The sequence below is a fragment of the Alnus glutinosa genome, chromosome 6, assembly GCF_958979055.1.
Source record: "Alnus glutinosa chromosome 6, dhAlnGlut1.1, whole genome shotgun sequence".
NCBI classification, from domain to species: Eukaryota; Viridiplantae; Streptophyta; class Magnoliopsida; order Fagales; family Betulaceae; genus Alnus; species Alnus glutinosa.
Genome location: NC_084891.1, coordinates 9,631,447 through 9,652,902, shown reverse-complemented (window position 1 = coordinate 9,652,902; position 21,456 = coordinate 9,631,447). Strand labels below are relative to the sequence as shown.

Genomic DNA, 21,456 nt, shown 5'->3' with positions numbered 1-21,456 from the left:
CTGCTCGTTTCAACTCGATCTGAACTCGATTCGTGACTGCAGAAGCTTGCTCGTGACTGTAGAAATCCCCTCGATTATTATGTGAGATATATCTGACTTGCTTGACGAAACTCGATTAAGGCTCACGAGCCTAGCTCGTATAAAGCTTGACCAAATTAGCTCGTCTGACTCTATTAAGGCTCACAAGCCTAGCTTATATACACACATAATTATTATAAACATGTAACTTAGTTTTACTAACATATTAAATTATTAATTAGTTGGTTAATACATAGTAACTTGATATTACTAAGTAACTAATTAACTATGTAAGCATAGTTAAGTAGTTAACTATAGTCAATAGGTCATTTTGATTAAAAAAAAAAATTAAAAAAAAAAAAAAAGAGAGAAAGGAAAGAAAAAGTATATACTAAATAAGCATATAGTATACTAGCTAAATATAGTATTATTTATTAATTTTAATACTTTGATAATAGTACTTAGTATGTTAAACTAACATATTAAGTTATTACTACTAAGTGTATAATAACAATATAACTATATTGAATGGTTAGTATATATATATAACACATGGTTAACAATAGTTATACTATAGAGAATATAACTATTGTTAATTAGTTAATAGTATATTAGACTTACTACTTGCTCATATTATACATATACTATAGTTTATACTCTCTAGTTATATATAATAACATATTGTTAATTTGTTACTTATAATATGCCTTATATAGTTACATATTATATATTTATGCTATAGATAAATGTATAAGGGTTGTTCACAAATTTAGGCTTGAACTCTACTCAGATCACACATTAAAAAATTTAATAACCTAATTCAAAACTCTAGTTGAGTCGAGCTTGTCAAGTACTTGGCTCGAATGACGCTCTCAAAGAGTTCGAGCTCGCCCGAGCTTTCAATGAGCCGAGCTTGAACACATATTTCATAGCTTGACTCAAGCTCGACTATTAAAGCTTGGCTTATAAACGAGCTAGTCTTGAAATCTTAAAGCTCGACTCGATTACAGCCCTGACCTTAATCAAGTCCAACGGATGGAAAACGTTGTCACATAAAAGGACTAAAATACCCCAAATAATCACTAGAAATATCTGAAATACCGTTGAATCATGGTGTTTCATATGAATTCAGGAATTGCGTCAAACACGCGACGTGCGTAATCCATATCATTTGATTCATGCGTACAAATACAATAAAAAGACTACAATTCTATGGCTCGATCCTTTGCTTCAAGAACCACCTTGTAGAGCTGACTTTGAATATAAATAAGATCATACATATCCAAAACACTGAACATATTTCAAACAATCAGGAAGTTAAATTTATCTAACAACACACCATCCGGATGGATGCAAAGAGTCAAGCCACATGAAAATATTATTGTTATCCCCCACTCTAAATCTCAAAAAAAAAAAAAATGCTCAGGTATAGAACAAAAGCTTTAACAATTTTTTCCAACACCAAGAACCACCTTGAGAAATCTCCAGAGTCCAAAAACGCCTACCATCCAGCAAGTTCAACTTCACCCAAGCAACCCAAATAGACCCTGACTTTGCAAACAACGCCCAAATATGCCTCAAAATAGAGGCATTATTCCACTCCTCCAACCTTCTCAACCCCAAACCACCTTAGCAGCTTTAGGCAAGCAAACATCATCCCAAGCGACTTTAACCCGAACTATCCCATCTATCTTGCCATTCCACAAGAATACAATAAGCATTTGTTCAATAAATCGGATAACTCTCTTAGGTAGAATAAAAATATTAGTCTAGTAGACTTGCATGATTGCTTCCCAAACAGAACAGATTGGATCAACTGGAGAAGACCCACAAAAGAAAGGTGTTTAGAGAGCCAAGTAATACGACTAGCAATTTCTCCAATCAAACTATCACATTCAACAGCAGATAGTTTTTTAGAAATGAGAGGAAACCTTACCTTGCAGGCAGCTTATCCTCCTCCATATTCAAACAACCTCTGATTTGAGTCTTTACATCATCAGGAATACCCGATAAGAAGAGAGTACTTTTAGTTGGATTAGAAGAAAAACTAGAAAGATCAGAGAAAGAATCCAGAACCCCTTCAATACACTGAACATATTTCAAATTCTCCATAATAAAAGCCTCCGCAAAACAGAGGTGAGACAAACCAATCTCAGCATAACCAGGGTAGAAATCAAAGCCAGAAGAAGCTTCCTCCATAAGTTGAGAAAATACCTCTATAGCAAGAACAAAAAGATATGGAGAAAGCGAATCCTCTTGCCTTACATTCGAACGTTCATTTATTGGGTTGATCAATTGTTGCCGATGTTTGGCTAGACCACCAAACGTTCGGCTGTCAGGCAGGAACTCCCATTTCTAAATCAGTCCAATCTAACATATTCTAACATGATCTGAGGCCCTATCATGATTCCGAATATTGTTATAACTATAAAGACAACGTTCAAACACATTCATGCATATCAAACCATAATCAAAACCCCAACCCATGACAATCCAACCATAAATCAATGTTCAAGCACAAAGATCTAATTTCATACGAAGCTAATCATCATCACAGAGTAACTAAATATCACATGGTAAACATAATCCATAATCATCTAACCATCAATCGATCAATGGCTCATCAAATCCAATCCTAACATATAAAATCTACTAAACCCTACGCAAATCTACGATTAATAATCTAATACAAGTAATAACATGTTAGAAACAATATCTAAGATGAGATTAAAGTAGAAGGCTACCTGATCATCTTGAGTGAAAAACCCAAGATCCTCCCTCTCTCTCTCTCTCTCTCTCTCTCTCAGGTTTCCAGAGTCTTGGAATAACGAAATGAGGTAGAAGGGTCGAGAATATGCCTTTAAAACTGACCCATGCACACTCAAAAGGGTAGAGACATCTCAAAAATAAGTTGTTGTAGCCGCCTATCGATCGTTCGGTTTTCAAGTCAAACGTTCGTGGATAGGGTTGCCTCGAATGTTCAAGTGTCCTCACTGATCGTTCAGTGAGACCCATAATTCACAAAATTCCAAAATAAAACACTTATCCCAACTCCAATTATCCTAATTTAATATTAGAGCACTCTTAACCCTAAATATCTTTTGAGGTGTTATACACAATGACTAAAATAGTTTGTAAACATACATACATTTTTGTGTTTGTTGTATGTGCGTAGGAGAGAAAGAGAGATTGTAACTCTTGGATGGCTGAATATCTGTTTACCCACTTAGTTCATCAAAATATGATACAACAGTTGCCAAGGGAGATAAATGATTAGTAGTGTACTCTGCCCTTTTTTTCTTTGATAGGTGAAAGAGTGTGTGTGTGTGTGTGTGTGTGTGAGAGAGAGAGAGAGAGAGAGAGATTGTAACACTCTGAAAAATGATATCTACTTTTTTTTTTAGAGAAATGATCTCTACACTCATTTCTCACAACAGCCCCACAACAAGCTGACGTGGCTGGTAATATTTTATTATTTTTTTTGTTATGTTTTCTTTTCTTTTTGTAAAAAAGTAACAAAATATTACCAGCCACGTCAGCTTGATGTGGGGCTGTTGTGAAAAATGAGTGTAGGGATTATTTCTCTTTTTTTTATTAGTAAAATCTGAATATATGCTTACCCATGTATTTCATCAAAATATATTGCAATAACTTCTTTTATTGTTAAGTTACACACGCATTCGGCTGGACATGACCACACGACCTCACCCTCCACCTTGCTACAAAGTAATGAAGTACCAATGAGTATATATATATATATATATATTGCAATAACTGGTAGGGGAGATAAATAGTTGGCAATGTACTCTGCCTTTTTTTCTTTGATAGTCAGTACATTTCTTTTTTTGATACTAGATTATAGACGAAGTAAAGGAAACAGCCTTTGAGATAATTCAATAATAAGCAGATATAACTTGTACATTTCAATCGGTCCAAATTATCACTAAAACACAAATAACAATTTGTTATCATCAGGTAAAAAAAAAAATTGGATATATCGTTCGCAAAACAAGCAAACAGGCTCCAAAAGAAGAATTAGAGGAAAGAAAACTACTGTCATTGCTTGCTCATAAACTACTTAAAAATCATATAAAATAAGACAATGCATGCTTCAATAATGCCTTATCAAGTCCAAGAAAAGCACGTCATTAATTTTTTTACCTTATTGTAGTTCAAGGCCTCCCCGCTGAAATTCATAGCCGCTAAGCCGCAAGTGTCCCCACCGGTTTTCCTTTGAAGTAGACGTACTCAAGAAAGGCGAAAATGCCCTTCAATTCCTTCATCAGACTCCTTGTCAAACCACCTGTCCCATTCCCCGGTTGATAATCCACATCAAAATAACAACAAATCATTGATGAAGAATCGAGATCTCGGAGGTGCGCGCCAGAGGTCATTCTGGAGTGAGAAGAGAGGGCCTCAGAAGCTCACCGACGAGTGCATGTACAGACACTCGAACAGAACTCTTAAGGCCCTCTCTTATCACTACAGAATGACCTCCGGTACCTCTGATTCTTCATCCATAATTTGTTCTTCTGTGGATTATGAGCCGCGGAATGGCAGTGATCCAAACAGAAGTCGGATGAGGAGTTGAACGGTCTCCCCTTTCTTGATTTCTGGAGGTTGAAGAAACTGATGCGTGTATTGTTGGGTGTGAGCTCTTTTATTGATGCGCGCGGCATGAGAGTCGCGTGTTGGCGCCTGGAGCGTTGGTGAGCACGCGAATAATGACAGATAGCGACGCTGAACCAGTTGATTTGATTCAGTACGTTTGGAGCCAAAAGTACCAGTTGCATCTGTTTGCTCTAGTGTTTGTTTTAGTGTTTTTCAACGGTGGTGATTCCATGGAAAGATCAGGTGATCCCTCCCCTCTTGTCCGTTGGATCCTTACTTTCTTTTCTCTTACCCAATTAGTGAAAGAAGACAACTTTTTTTCTTTTTTTTTTCACGGCGAGAATCCCTTCAAAGTGGAGTTACTTTGTATACCCACTCTTTTTTTTTTTTTTTGAAACAAAACATAGAATTCATTAAACGAGGGAAAGCCTCCCTAGGTCAACACTTACACAGTTTTGAACTAAGTCCGGTACCGACTCAATCCAAACTTGAAAAAGACATTTAGTTACAGCCATACGGGCTAAACTGTGAGCCACAGAATTACATTCGCGCCTTACAAACAAAGCCCTCCAGGAAGAAAAAGATTGTAGAATGGTACGGGTATCATCAATGATACTGGCATATCTCGCCGAACATACACCCGCAGAATTAATTGCCTGCACTATCACCTGTGCATCCCCCTCCAAGAGAATCTTCTGGAACCCCATATCACGCAAAAGCTCTGCCCCTTGATGGGCAGCAAAAGCTTCAGCCACTGCTGGATCCGTCAGGTAGGGGAGAAAATTACACACAGAGGCCTGAACTTTACCCGTTGAATCCCTGGCGACCAAACCCACCCCCATGAGTTTTCGTTCTTCATCAATAGCTGCGTCCCAATTCAGTTTGATCTACCCAACTGGGGGTTTCTCCCAACTAACCTGAGCCCATGGACGTTCGCCCCTAGCCAGATGCCATACTGCACAAGCCTCCTTAAAATCAGATAACGTTGCTCTTGCACATTCCATCAAACATCTAGGGGGCAAAATCGTCCCTCCAAACACCAACCGATTTCGACGTGTCCACATTTTATGAGCCGTAACAGCCATCAATTCCAAATCCTCCACCTCAACCCGATTACTAATGTGATGAAAAATGCTCAAGAAATCACCCTCAGAAATAACAATCTTTTGTATAAACTCCTTGAGCATTCCGCCCATACTGCAGTCGATGAAGCACATCGCCAGAGAAAGTGACCTGCTGTCTCTACCTCCACCCCACATTGCGGACAAAAAGGTTCAGTAACAATCTTACGTTGAAACAGTTTCTCTTTTGTTGGCAAAATATTATTGCAGCCACGCCAGAGGAATAACTGAATTGCACGAGGGACTTTCAGCTTCCAAATTACCTTCCAAAAAGGGTTATCAGTCACGCTTCTGGAACCACTTCCCATACTCCTAGTCCTCCTTTCAACCTCTAAATGATACGCACTGCGAACCGTGAAATAACCGTTCTTTGTACCCGACCAAATGAGTTTGTCCTGTTGAGAGCGGGGAGAAATAGCCATGCTACAAATCCGAGCTGCAACCGAAGGCGGAAAAATACTTTCAACAACAGGTATATTCCACCAATTTGTCTCTTGATTGATGATTGCATTAACTGTTGAATTACTATCTATGATCCCCAAGGGGGGATGAAGTTCGTGAGAATCAGTAGGTAGCCAACGATCACCCCAAATCCGAATTCTATCCCCATTCCCTACCTTCCACAGCAAGCCTTCCTTGAGAAGTGATCCAGAATTCCATATACTGCGCCATGCAAAAGATGGCCTCCTTCCCAATTGGGAATCTAAAAAACTCCCCCCTGGGAAGTATTTTTCCCGATACACCCTACTGACCAAGGTCTCAAGGTGTTGAATGAAACGCCAACCCTGCTTAGCCAACAAAGCCAAATTGAAAGCTTCCAAATCCCTATAACCCAGACCTCCAGAATTTCTGTTTCTGCCGAGTTTATTCCAGCTCAACCATGTAATTTTGGATATATTCGCCTTATGTCCCCACCAGAATTTAGCCATCAATTAATTAATCTCTCGACACAATGTTTTTGGCAACTGAAAAATACTCATAGAATAAGTCGGTATAGCTTGTAAAACTGCCTTAAGGAGAATTTCTTTCCCAGCATGAGAAAGAAATTTCTCTTTCCAACCATTCATCCTAGACCAAATTCTGCCCTTGATTCCATTAAAAGTACTAACCTTAGACCTCTCAATGAGAGCTGGAAGACCAAGATAACGCTCATATTGTTGAGTTGAGGGTACTCCTACTGCACTGGAAATTAACACCCGGATATCAGCCTTTGTATTTCTGCTAAAGAAAAGCGAGGTTTTTTCACGGTTTATCTTCTGCCCCGAAGCCATTTCATAACACTCAAGAACCTCTTGTATCTTCCCCCATTCCCGTAGGTTCGCACGACAAAAGAGTAAACTATCATCTGCGAAAAAAAAGATGGTTAATAGTGGTACCCCCACGAGAAATAGGAACACCAGAAAGAACCCCATCTCTTGCAGTTTGATGCAGTAACGAGCTCATAGCCTCCGCACATATGATGAAAAAATACGGAGAAAGAGGATCTCCTTGCCGAACCCCCCTAGTCGGGACAATATGGCCTTGCGCCTGTCCATTGATAAGAATGGCATAAGAAACAGTCCGCACGCAAGACATAAGAAGATGGATCCACCTACTAGCAAAACCCATTTTCTTTATAACCTCTTCCAGAAAGTCCCATTCCAACCCATCCTACGCTTTACTCATATCAAGTTTGAGAGCCATGTACCCCTCTTTCCCATAAAAACGAGTGTCCATGGTGTGCAACGTCTCAAAAGCAACAAGAATGTTGTCGGTGATAAGTCTACCGGGGATGAATGCACTTTGCTCCGAAGAAATGACAAGAGGTAAAACTAACTTCAACCGATTAGCTAAAACCTTTGCAATGAGTTTATAAAGGACATTACAAAGACTTATAGGCCTGAATTCCGAAACTTTAGAAGGAGAACTATTTTTTGGAATGAGCACAATATTTGTGGAATTTAAAGCCTCATCAAAAGTACCTCCATTTAAAAAGTGCAGCACCGCTTTAGTCACCTCCGGACCCGTAGTAGACCAGGATTTTTGGAAAAACCCAGCATTGAAACCATCTGGTCCCGGTGACTTGAGGGGCTGCATCTGAAATAATGCTGATCGGACCTCATCTTCTACAAAAGGTTGAAGCAAATCTGAATTCATGGAAGCAGTAACTCGACCTTCCATGAACTGTAAACACTCCTGCACTCTAGATGGGCCTTGAGAAGTAAAAAGGTTCCCAAAATACGTAGTGAAAGCCCTACTAACCTCCTGTTTAGTTCTCCATAGGTTCCCCTCCTCATCAGAAATGTGCTTTATTTCATTTTGCTTTCTCCTTTGACTAGCCCACGCATGAAAATATTGAGTATTACGGTCTCCCCCCCGATACCAATTTTTCTTTGCTTGCTGTTTCCATTTAGAATCCTCTCGTTCCAGAATTTCTGCAATTTCTCCTTGAATATTCATAATTGTAGAAACAAGACTAGAATTCTCCCGACACTGCAAGAGCTGCAACTGTTTGGTTGAAGGCTTAAGCCTCTCTGCAGAATTCCCAAACTTCCTCCAACTCCACCGGGTTAAATCTTGTTGACAAGCAGACAACTTCCTTTGAATCATTAACATAGGCTCAAACCCAAGAGTCTCACCCTCCCATGCAGATTTCAGCACTTCCAGCCACTCACTATCTTTTGTCCAGCTTTCTTCAAATTTGAAATGTCTTTTATAGGATTGTTTCTCTGGCTGATGAACAGAAAAACAAACCTGAACCGGGTTATGATCAGAAGCTCTGGCTACTAATATGTTCACCATGATATCCTGGAAAAGAGTGCACCACCCTTGATTCGCCACTGCTCGGTCAAGCCTCTCCTTAGTGAACATCGCATCACTTCGCCAATTGCTCCATGTGAACCGAGATCCATGATAACCAAGATCTCCCAATTGGCACTCGTCAAGAGCATTGCGGAAACCATCCATCTGAACTTCCCTCCTAAGTGCAGCCCCCTCCTTTTCAGATTGTTCTAATATTTCATTAAAATCCCCCACGCATAACCAGGCCACTGGATTGAAAGATTTCAGATGGTTGAGTAGGGCCCATGATTCAGCACGACGACAACTCACCGAATGACCATAGAAACAAGTAAGTTTCCAACTAGGAGTTTCCAAATTCGCATGCACAATAGCATTAATATGCCTGCAAGAGAAATTAAAAATTTCCAGTGTTCCCTCTAACCTCCACAGCAAAGCCAGACCTCCACTTCTTCCCACCGGATCCACTACAAAGCATCCTGCAAATCCCAACTTTACCCGGATCCATTCCATGCACTGTTTAGAGCATAAAGTTTCGATAAGGAACACGAAACTGGGTTTCTTATCCTTCACCATTTGGCAAAGATCAAGAACTGTCCGAGGGTTCCCAAGCCCTCGGCAATTCCAACTTAACATATTCATTGCGGCAGGCGGGGCTGTGAACCAGCCACCGCCATTGCCTTTGGTTTTTTGAGAGCAACCCCCTGGATAGCCATAGAAAGTGGTTTATCCACTTTCCTTTTGCCAGCAACCGGGGGGTTAGAAACAACTCCCTTTGTGATTCGCCTCGCTTGTTTCTTACATTTATGCAGAGAGGGAGTTGGGAAAACAGACGAGTCACCCACTGAAGCCGAAGAGAGCATATCATCAAAGCCCGCCCTCTGGAAAGACTCCTCTGGCTTGATCTGGAGTTGCCTTGGAGAAAAGTCAAGAGAAACATTGGACTGATCAGGCACCTTCCCAAATACGAGCGGGTGGGCAAAAGAAACAGGGCTAGTGAAAGTGGAACCCACAGCCACGGATGTAAAACCAAAATTAATATCCGAACAACCTGTGCCAACATTATCCAACAAAGTGGAATCCACGTGGTTAATGGTGACACCAAAACCAGACCCCACCTCAGAAATAGGTGGCACAAAAGTGAGAACCTCCTCAGAAACCGTAGCAGCCACAACCAAATTGCCCGACAGTTGAGAAGTAAGAAGGCCCCCCAAAGACGGAACCTCCACTAAAAGCGGACTTGATGAATCCTGCAAGGGCACATCGCTTTGAATTTCAGACTCTGTACTCTGCTGCTTGGGTTCAAATCCCCTTAATATGGAACCACTTTGCTCCCGCATAACAACTGCATCAGTTAACTGCTGTCCACCATCGCCGCAAGCCTCCCTGGAGGGAGGAGCCCCATGCTTATCACTACCACCAGAATGAGAAACTGGACGAAGATTAACCCCACCTAAGCGATCAGACATACCCTTTCCTCCACCCTCAGATCTCCAAAGACCAGAAGCAAGAGCATTCCCCCCCTTCCCCCAACCAAACCTACGAGCCATAGGGGAAGCACGAAGCCAAGTACCAAATTGAGCCTGAGGAACACCACCCCCAGGGATAGGACCCTTCCTACCTTGGCAACCCCCTGCGCCATGTTTAATGACCCCACATATGAAACAGAATTTAGGAAGGCACTCATATTGAAACGCAATCCAGGTAGAATCACCACTAATTTTAAGAAAACGTCCTCGAGCGAGAGGCTTAGAGAGATCCAACAGGATTCGCACCCTGAGAAATTCACCCCACCCAATACCGTCTTCATCAACTTCGACCTCCTCCACTGTACCCACTGAACTTCCAAGTTGTAATCCCATAGTTTCACTCATACAAGCCAAAGGCAAATGGAACATGCGAACCCAAAAAGAAACTAAATCAAAGTCCATTTTGGCAGGTGCTATAGAACCATGAAAATCTTTGACAGAAAACAGGTGCCCCTCAAAGACCCATGGACGGCCTTCAAGTACCCTATCCTTGTCCCATGCATGCTCAAACTCCACAAGAAACAAGTTATCCCCCAGGATTTTAAAAACCGTAGGTCCAGAAGGTTTCCACCCCTAAGCAGTGTAGACTTGATAGAATCCTTACCAATCGTTGTCAGCCAGCAACTTACCCACCAGACATGATCTGCCCCGAACGTTAATGTTATGCCCTTCCGTCTCACTCGCTTCAACCACCAAACTCTCATCTTCCGAAAGCGTAAAAGCCCTCCATAATTTCGTAAGATCCTCCGCCATTCCAAACGTTGAAAGTATAATTCCAACGATGAAAAGCCACACTAAAAGCAGATTAAACACACTTCTCAATCCCCAGGGGATGAGAAAATTCTACTTCCACCTCTAAAGTTCAGAGAAAACTTTAGAGAGAAAAAACGGTTATGGCAGAGACTCCGAGAAGCTCCAACGTTGAACGCTTTGTATACCCACTCTTGGTGGGCAAAACTCATTACTCCCCATTGATCAGATAAGACTCCAGCTTTACGGGCAAACGTGACCCCAAGAAATTACTTACACTTAAAGGAATTGAAACCTTAGACAGAATAAAGATGCAGCTAAGGCCAAGGTCCTAACCACTTGAGTCAATCCCTTTTTACTTTTTCTTTTTGTTGGGAAATCTTTACTTATAACCACTTACTTTTGTAATTAAATATTCAAACTTTAAAAAAATGTCAATTTTTTTCAATTTCAACCCATGTTAGAATTTTTCGTTAAATCCTATCAAAATTTTCAAAAAACTCATGTTTTTTTTTAAAAAAAAAAAATTAAAATTTAAAATTTTTCAAAGATTCAAGCATGGATATTTTTGCGAATTCCGTTAAATTCTTACCGATACTTAAATCATCACAATTTTTTTCTTTTTCTTCCTAAAAAAAGAAGAAGAAAAAAAAAAGTATTTTAAAAATTTTGATAGGATATAACGAAAAATTCTAATCAATAGTTGAAATTAAAAATAAAAAAATAAAAGATGAATACCATAAAATGACATTTTTTTAAAATTTAGGTACTTAGTTACAAAAATTATGACATATTGCATACCATTTGGTACAGGGATCACATGATTTCCATGAACACTCAAAAACTGGCAAGCCGAGTGTGAAGGGAGGCAAATTCCGTAAGTGCAAGAGAGGTAGCACATGTCTGTTACAAGTATCATGCAGTATGAGCAGAAGGGTACATTTTAAGAGCATCTTCCACATAATTTACACGGCCGGGTTATGAAGCTCCGTTATACTATGGACCTATGGTCAAAGTTATAGTCTGATTGCATGACATTATTAGAAATAATTATTTCCATAGAATGGCTTTGAGAACCTTGGAAACCAGATGCCATCTTTAGGAATAGGAATGGCTATTATTAAAAAAATAAAAAATAAAGAAAAATAAAAAATAAAAAATGTTCTAAACCATCTTTTTATCTTCCCAAAATTAACGTGACTTTTGAAATTATCGTTGGATCAAAATTTAATAGTAGTTTATCCCAAATCCAATAATAATTTTAAGAGCCACATCAATTTGAAAAAATAAAAAGATGATCCTACCATTACTCTATTAAAAAAGTAAAAGAAGCTGGAACGAAATTGTGATACTATTATTAGCTCATCTGGTGACAACAAAGAATGCCCAAATTTTTTAATTGGAATTGAATTATACTTTTCCCAAATTTCCTAAAATGCCCCAACTATAAAAATTATTTTTCCAAAAAAATTAAAAAAATTGTTTCCACAGGGTGGCCAACCACGCCCTAAGGATGGCCAACCGCTCATGGAGACCAAATAATAAAACAAAATGATTTTTTAGGAAAAAGAAAAATTTACGAGGTACTTAATTCCTAGAGAAATCAATGTTCCTTTTCTTTTAGTGAGGAATAGCGATTCATGCGGGATAGTTATTTGCGAGAATAATAAACAAACCAAACAACGAAATAGTTATTTTATTATTGAGTCTATTCCTAACATAGTGTAGTAGTGGCATTAGAAAAGAATAGTGATACACCTACAATACTTTTAAAACTTGCTGATATGTGTCAGCATGTGAATAGAGCCACATCAGCCACTAAAAAAATATTAGTACTCTCCAATCACATGCTGACACATGCTAACAAATTGTAAAATAGTTATAAATTTAACATTTTTCATTAGAAAATATCATTAATTTTGAACATGGAAGCACAAGAAAATTGATGTTTGAAATGAACTTCTCTATTGGTTCAGCATGACTAAAATGCCAGCTTTTTCTTGAAATTACAAGGCTACTTGTGATTATGTTATATATAGACGGACCAATTATCTATGAAGCATCCCCAATATAACACAGAAATTAGGCCTCTGGGACACCCCTTGCTACAATGCAAATGTCCACTTCCAGTTATATGTGAACCATTCCCAATAGGCAAATACGCAAGCACCATTGAAGCATGTGATGATCCAAGTGAACAATTTATGATTTGCAATCTTGCATAACAAATTTAATATGAGTATGTTTATATATATCTTTAAAATCATCATTATAGGGATAATTGTACCATCGGTCCACGTGATATACCATAATTATTTTTCACTTCTTATGGTTTAAAGAGTTCATAAAAAGTCCTTGAACAAATAATAATTACAAATCGATCCCTAGTGACCAAAGGTAATCCAGCCACCCCTTGCTTTTTTTGTTTTATTTTTTCTTGTTTTTTTTTTTTAATTTTTTTTTAAAAAAATAAGTTTATTTAATTTTTTTTTTAATTATTATTTTTTTTTTAAGATGAACACGTGCCACATTGTTATTGGTTTGACGTAGCGCTGACGTGACATTTAACAAAATCTGTCAAAAAATTTAACGAAATTTGACACTAAGAACTGATTTGTAATTATTGCTTACCACAAAGACCTTCCATGAACTTTTTAAACTATAGGGTGTAAAAAATAATTATGGCATATCACAGAGACCAATGATACAATTATCCCATCATTATATTATCACATTCATTTTGAGAAAATATGAAGAAAATTGAACCAATTGAGAAACCTTTTAGCTTCCAGCATCATTCACATGGCCACTTGAGATATCGAAGCAGATTAGGCACATCTACAATTATGTCCTAAGAGTAAAAAATTCGAGCAGGTGATTGTGGGAGAGAATTTATAAAACCCACCTAATCAAATAAAAATTAGATCGTCCAATCACTTACACAGTCAAGTAGGTCCCATAAAAAGTCTCACAATCATCTACCCGAATTTGACCTGATAAATTGTTGGACAACTCAATTTTTATTTAATCAGGTTAGTTCCATAAATGGTCTCTCACAATCACTTAACTAAATTCTCTCAAATTCAAGCAAGTAATTTGGGAGGATTCTATTCCAGCCAAGCTCATAAGCTGTGCTCAAAACAAGGGTTTCAACCATTCAACCAAAGAAATAAAGCAGCAAAGATGACATAAGTAAATTGGAAGACATTCAACAACAAATCATTTGTTTTGAAAATGCCATTAAATTTAACAGGAAATAAATCTGTCCAATTAAATTAACCAACATCATAAAAAATGAAATTGTTGCATCTCTATTCTTAATTTTATATCCCTCAGTCCTTTTAAGATCTTAAAAGGATCTTAGCAATTATTTTAAGATTTACTTATAAGGTCCAACTTAATCTGATGTGCTTCCAAGCATGGATTTCTCACTCTTCTACCAGTCACTTGTTGAATATGGAGTAATTCCTCCCTACCAGATTCCTGATGAAAAACTGTAAAATACAGCATTTTTAGAGGAACTCTTTCCCTTGTCATTGAAGCTAGTTTTATGGATTCCCTTACTTTTAATCTCTTATGCACATTATCTACCTATGCAGCCTTCTAAAAATTCTGCAAAAGACTGAGTAAGGAAACTGTTTCAAACTAAATGGGCAGTTGTTTAACTTATATGATGACTAAAATAGTTTGTTAAACATACATACAATTGTGTGTTTATATAATTGTATGTGAGCAGGAAAGAAAGAGAGATTGTAACTATGTGAAAGCTCAATATCTGCTTACCCATGTATTTCATCAAAATATATTTTGCTCGTTTGGCATACTTCATACATGGGATTTTATTCAAGCAGATCTAGAAAGACCTAAAGGTTTCCTCAAAACAAGCAGATCTAAACAGTAAACTTACGAAAACATAAACCCCATCCTACCCATAGATGAACATTTAGCAAGCATCAATAGTGAGTAACAAACACATTTAAGGTGCAAACAAAAAGAGTAACCCATGAATAAGATTTTAGTCAAGAAGTATGAAAACAGAACAAAGACGAAGGACCAAAGGGAATGGAACCGGAGCAAACAACCCCATCAACGAAGCCTTCTGGCTTCCCTTTCGGACTCGAGCAGGGTAAGGATATCGCCTTCCCTCACAGGGCCCTTAACGTTTCTCATGATGAACCTGTTTTGATCATCAAGAAACTTGACTCGCACCTGGGTCACTTGCCCTCTGGACCCGGTTCGGCCCATAACTTTGACAACGACGGCATGCTTCACTTGAGATTCCATCCTGCACAAGTACTAAATATAATCAGGAAAATAGATTTATTTTTAACGAGAGAAAGCATGAAAATATGAACATTTATGCAAATTCTTGAAAATAAAAGAGTTCTTGACTACATTGAAGCCAAACCAGAAACAGAACATGGCAAAGACACATTCCAGAAAGAGAAGGAAAAAAAAAAGAGAGAGAGACCAACTTTGAAAACAGCTTTGCTAAAAAAAAAAAAAATATGTTCAATTGGAAATCCAACCCAATGCCAGCTTGCAGTAGATACTATGTTTTAATTCTGCATTAGCATTATAAATTTGCTTTTGCCTTTACGAACCAATATAACCAAAATAGACTAAAATATGAAGGATTTGTGAACCAACACTATTTGTCACTTACTAAAACAGGATCAAACATGATAACCAAAACAATAGAACAGCAGCAAGTATTAATAAAAAAGTAAATGTTTTCATATTTGATAAGAAAAATGATGACAGAAAAACTCAATATTGATTGGAAAGTAATGAACATTTTAAATTGATCTTAACAATAAAATATTTTCAAATTAAGTCTTCTACATGCACCCCAAACTCTAAATTTTGGCGAGGAAAACGGTACGAACATCAAAGATATATCTATAAATCATATTCTGTTCCAGTCATGCATCCTAAATCATAGAAAAACGATTACCACTTTTATTCTAATTCCACGAAATTATCTCTCCTAATGGGCAGAAACACACAAGCGTAGATAAGAATTAATCGCTATATAGACTCAGGTTTTGTCACTAGAATGGATGAAAGAGGAACAAAATCTGATTTCTAGAACATCCAAATTTGCTTAGATAGCATCGTTTGAGTGGTGGCATAACAAAATCCTTGCTGAAAAAGAAGCCTTCACCAGCCATACAGCCAACTAGACTCCTATGGGACAACCAGGAAGTAAAAGGGAGCACTCAACCTTAAAACGCAGCAGCAGAGAGAGAGAGAGAGAAACCTTTAAAAGGATGCGGCGGCAGGGAGATCGGCAGGCGGCGGCACCGGTAGCAGCGAATATGAAAGAGGGAAGCCTTAGGTTAGGGTTTTATAAGAGAAATACGTATATATATATATATAGCCTTTTAATTTGTTTAGTTTTTTCATTATTCTTTGAACTCCGAATAACAAAAGAAATGAAAAATAGTGGCACGTGTAGATTAAACATATAACAACGCATCGGACTTTCATTCCATCATATCATGATTTTTTATAATTATTTATTTGAATTTGAAAGAATTTAAACAGGTGATTATAAGAGATCACTTATAAAATTCATCTGACCGAATAAGTGGTTGGACAGTCTAATTTTTTATTTGGTCAGGTGGGTCATATAAGTAATCTCCGTCTTTTACAATCACCTACCCGAATTCTCTCAAATTCAAACAATTAATTATAAAGGATCCCAGCCCATTTCACCGACGCAATTTTCAACCATCGACATTAGTCTAAAATTAAAAATTAAGAAGAAAAGAAAAATAATCCTACATATCAATTTTTTTGTGCACCTTCTATCAAATAATGTTGTGGGATCGTTCTCATGACATTTTTGTGAATAAAAAACGAATTTTTTTTATTTGTTTTTAAGAATAATATGTTGATGGGAGGTGAATAAAAAGATGGTATATAAAATTAGTTATGTAGCGCTCTAGCTCTCTAAGCAAACCATAAGTATAATTATTTAAAATTAAACGTAACACTACTACATAAAATTGTAGCAGACTTTTTTTTTAAAAAAAAATATCAGAGTTTTACTCAAAATTATAATTGTATCAGAGTATCTAATTTAAATTTCACATCTAATACTACAGACATTTTCACAATTGACTTTAAACAAGTCGGCATTTCCAAAAACTGAGGCTCCTAGTCAACCTCACTAATTATAGATCGGACACTCAAACAAGTTTACGTCTTCTTCCTCCTCCTCCTCCTCAACCGCATCTATAAAAGTTATAGGTGCAAGGGTAAGTCCACGGCTTAACAAATTCAAGCAAACTGACCATTTATAATCTGAGCTCTCAGTTGTTTAGAAAATATCTCGTCACTAGTGTTTACTAGACAGCTACATACGCAGGGTTTTCACAAATGAGTTTTCAATAAATTTATAAGTATCCCTAATGTGTCAATATCTCAATTTTCGATTTAATATTTTCTCAACGAAATCTTTGGTTTTCACAAATGAGTTTTCAATAAATTTATAAGTATCCCTAATGTGTCAATATCTCAATTTTCGATTTAATATTTTCTCAACGAAATCTTTCAATTAAATTGATGCATAATATTATATAGGGTGACCAACGAATTACATTTCTTCACTTGTTTAAGCAAGTACCAATCGAAATCTTATGGGCAAACAAAAATTTATTGCCAAAAAGTACTCTTATAAATACATATATTTCTTATGAAAGCTTGTCACTTAGAGCAATATCTAGCTTGTGACTTATAGGCCAACAGATATTGCTTTAAATTAAGCAAAAGTCTCTCAATTCAAAAGTTGTCAATTATTTTCAAAAAAAAAAAAAAATACTATTCTCGAATAAGCATTAATTGCAATAAAATTTGTTTTTGAAAACTCTTCACCTTGAAGCGCTAGACCTTTTTAGCACATAGATATATCCATTCACGTCATAAGAAGTGCTAAATTAATATACTAATGCTACTCTTCACACTCATTTTACATCGATTAACATGATATGTTTTAATTGCATGGTTTTCCATGCCGGTCACTAAAAAAAAAAAAAAGACAATCTTTTATTTTGAAATAAAATCAGTATTTTGATACGATATATATAATAGGTATGCTCTGGGACGAAAGGAGTAGAACCTCCAAATACCGGGACCAAAACCCGTTGCCTTACCACTTGGCCACGCCCCATTTTCTATTTATATTCGACATTAATTAACACTAATATTCTTACAAGTTGTTCGTCAATTATAGTCCAAATATTTTATAGAATAGATTGTTACTTATAGAATAGATTGTTACTAGGATTTTGATACATTTAGATATAGAATTAAACGAAATTTTTTGATCAAGTTTATTAATCATTACATATAATTTAATTCAAAGTAACTTAAAACACATCACGTCAATCGATCTCAAAAGTAATGTTACTCAGATTACTATATCTTATACGTTAGGAAAAATAGCAATTATCATTCTTGCCCTTTGATATAGGTGTCAATTTAAGCCCTACACTTTCAATTTGAACAATTTGTCCCTTGCACATTAGATTTATACAATTCAAACCCTTTATTAAACATTGTAACCCTAAAAGATACATCCGACATTTACTATATATCCATTTGAATTACAAAATAGTAGTTCTTTTTTAATATATGTACTTTAATATGCCACCATATTGGCATATTAAAGTATGGACAAAAAATTTCTACAAATTAATTTGTAGGAAATTTCATACAATTCACATATAAGAGTGACATGCGTCATTTAAACATATAATAAGCACATGTTTTTTTTATTAATACTAGGGTTAAATACTTTACACACCCCTGTGGTTTAAAAAATTTATTTTTTTGTCCCTTCAGTTTTTATTTTTTTAATACGTGGTACTTATACTATACAAAAAGATGGAGCTGGTACCTCCGTCAATTTTTCTGTCCAAAATTGACAAATTTTCACGTCAGCAACATGTGGTACCATTGAAATTGCGACAAGTGGCTACACAATTTTTTTAAAAAAAATTGAAGCCTTTTTTTTTAGAAGCTGAGTTATAACTTTTTTTTTAAAAAAAGAAAAAAGGTGCCACGTGGGAGCAGGACTATTGCACACGTGGCCCCACCCCACGCCTTGGGGTTTTTGGCCACCACCTCCTCTCCTTTTTAACTTCTCCTTTTGAGTTTTGTATTTTAGTTTATGCTGACTTAAGCTTCTATAAAGAGAGAGCCTATTGTGGAAAGAAAAACCTGTGTATGGTTTTTGGAGCACTACACGACACAAAAAAAAAAAAAATTGAAAATTGTGTTTCGGTGTTTTTTCAATGCCGCCTAAAGGAGTGAAAAATAGAGAACAAAATTTGTTTTTCTTTCTTCTTGGAAATGTATGTTACATAGAGAGTTTTTTGAGATCGAAGCCTCAAAAAGAGAAGAAGATCGATAGAATTTAGTCGCCGAAAAAGGTTGACACTTCCGTAGGAGCTCATTGCCGAAATACTTTCTCTACTACCCGTTGAATCTCTGGTACGTTTTTAGTGCGTTTCCAAGGCATGGTTCTCTCTAATCAATGACCCATATTTCATAAAGATGCACCTCCACACCAATAGACAACGCAATCTCATCGGGACGGAATGTAAGTCAGCGGTCGCAGTTAATCGCTGGCAAGAGGAATACTACTTGGTTGACATTTCCAACGACGATCGGTTAAGGGATCCCGTGAAGATCTTCCCACCATTCTACCTTTCAGAAAACATCAAGAACCGCACCTCAGTGATAGGCTCTTGCAACGGCTTGGTTTGCAACCTCATCCCCTTCATTTGCAACAGCAAAGATAATTCTGAAATTGTGATTTGGAACCATCAATCAGAAAACACAAAAAATTACCCTTTGAGCCTCTAGACAATGAGAAATGATTCTTACACTCATTTCTCACAACAACCGCACAACAAGCTGACGTCGCTGGTTTAATTTTTTCTTTTCTTTTCTTTTTGTGGCTTGAAAACCGGTTGGAGGGAAAAATGAAATATTATTTCCCCTCCAACGCTACCCCTCTCTCTCTCTCTCTGAAATTTCTCTGCCGTACAGTTCCACGTCCGGTCAGTGACGTCGTCGGCTTCTCTCTCAGCGATCAGCCTTCTCCGTCATCCGGCGTCCCTCTCTGGCAAACTCTCTCTCTCTCTCTCTCTCTCTCCGGCATATTTCCTCTCTCTCCAGCAGATTCGGTCGTCTCTTCGCTGGCTTCTCTCTCGGCGGTCAGCCTTCTCTGTCGTCGGGCAGCCCTCTCCGGCAGATTTCCTCTCTCTCTCTCTCTCTCTCTGCGGCATATTTCCTCTCCGGCAGATTCGGTCGTCTCTTCGCCGGCTTCTCTCTCGGCGGTTGGCCTTCTCCGTCTCCGGCTAAAAAAAAACAGGTTCTCTCTCTCTCTCTCTCTGGCCGGATCTGTTGCTACAAAAAAAAATGGGGGGGGAATTTTTGCATTGGTGGGTTGTTGCAAAAGCATAAAGATTGAAAAATACACACAATGGAGATTGAAAAATCTTTATGCTTTTGTAGCTAGAGCAGGGTAAAAAACAAGTGGTAAAAAACAATCTTTATGCGTTCATCTGTTGTGTGTAGTGGGCTTACGCCTCTCTGTCCTAATGGTATCTTCCACAAATTTTTCATCTTTCCATTTGGGTCTTCAACAAGTCTGCAGGTAAGCTTCGATTCCTCTTCTTAGCTCTTTCTTATGCTTTAATGATTTTGGGGGTTTCGCCTTTTGTGTTGAAATGTGGCTCAGAAATGAAGGTTTTGAAGGTTTAATTTTTGTTGTTGTTGTTGTTGATAAATAAATGCTTTCAAAGTGTTTGATGAAATGGTAAGGTCAAAGCTGTCATTGATTCTTTGAGGGAAGCTGGTGTCAAGCTACTGGCTGTTATAATTATTACTTTCACATCCATTAATTTTTGTTTTCTTTTGGCCAAATGATAGAATAATCCCTAATTCCACAAATCTCCATTCATAATGTCTGAAATGAGACCACTTTTTAAAAGGAGAAGTACAACTAGATTACAAGGTCATTTGTCCATGTAGTGTAGAGTCATTAACACAAACATTTCAAATCTACAAAAAATAAAAATAAAAATAAAAATCATAGTAACCAACATTATCCACATTTTATTTAGCACCAAAAAAGCGTTGTCCAAAAATAAAACCTCAACTAAAACAAAGCCATTTCAAACCCACAAGAAAGGCTTCAAAAACCAGCTATTTCTTGCAAAAATTCACTTAATGTGAGCCCAAATCTGCTTGAGAGCTTGGGTGCGAGAGATCTCAGGGACGCCAACGAGGGCTTGCATCTCCGGCGGGACACGACTGGGCTTCATGATGCCTCGGGGCGCGCGCGTGCCCGGTGCTTTGTCTGAGACGGTGGCGAAAATCACCGTGCGCAGGTTAGCAGGAGCCATGAGAGAGGAGGAGGGTGAGCACGAGGAGGGTTTGGCCATCAGTGACGCCGTTCAGCCGGAGAGAACGCCAAATCAGCCGAAGAACGAAACGGCCAGCCAAAGAGAAAGAAGAACGGCCGTTTCACAAAGAGAGAGAGAGAGAGAGAGAGAGAGAGAGAGAGAGAGAGAGTGTGTGTGTGTGTGCGCTGGAGATAGAGAGAGCTGTTTCATAGAGAGAGAGAGAGG

At 37.7% G+C, this 21,456-nt stretch overlaps 1 protein-coding gene and 1 long non-coding RNA gene across 2 annotated transcripts; both read right to left on the bottom strand.

The window, feature by feature from the left end:
• Window positions 1–1,153: 1,153 nt before the first annotated feature.
• LOC133871845 (uncharacterized) lies at window positions 1,154–4,708 on the bottom strand. Its single transcript, XR_009900883.1, has 2 exons — window positions 4,180–4,708; window positions 1,154–2,234 (listed from the first exon to the last, which is right to left on the bottom strand). It is a non-coding gene; the product is annotated as an uncharacterized LOC133871845 (long non-coding RNA).
• A 10,002-nt stretch (window positions 4,709–14,710) lies between these two features.
• LOC133870214 (small ribosomal subunit protein eS28) lies at window positions 14,711–16,216 on the bottom strand. Its single transcript, XM_062307294.1, has 2 exons — window positions 16,071–16,216; window positions 14,711–15,092 (listed from the first exon to the last, which is right to left on the bottom strand). The coding sequence occupies exon 2, from the start codon at window positions 15,089–15,091 to the stop codon at window positions 14,894–14,896; it is 198 nt and encodes a 65-aa protein (XP_062163278.1). The 5' UTR covers window position 15,092; window positions 16,071–16,216; the 3' UTR covers window positions 14,711–14,893.
• Between the last annotated feature and the right edge of the window lie 5,240 nt (window positions 16,217–21,456).

What these genes read in the sequence shown, in the direction of transcription:
- LOC133870214 (XM_062307294.1), bottom strand. Translation starts at nt 15,091, where the DNA reads ATGGAATCTCAAGTGAAGCATGCCGTCGTTGTCAAAGTTATGGGCCGA.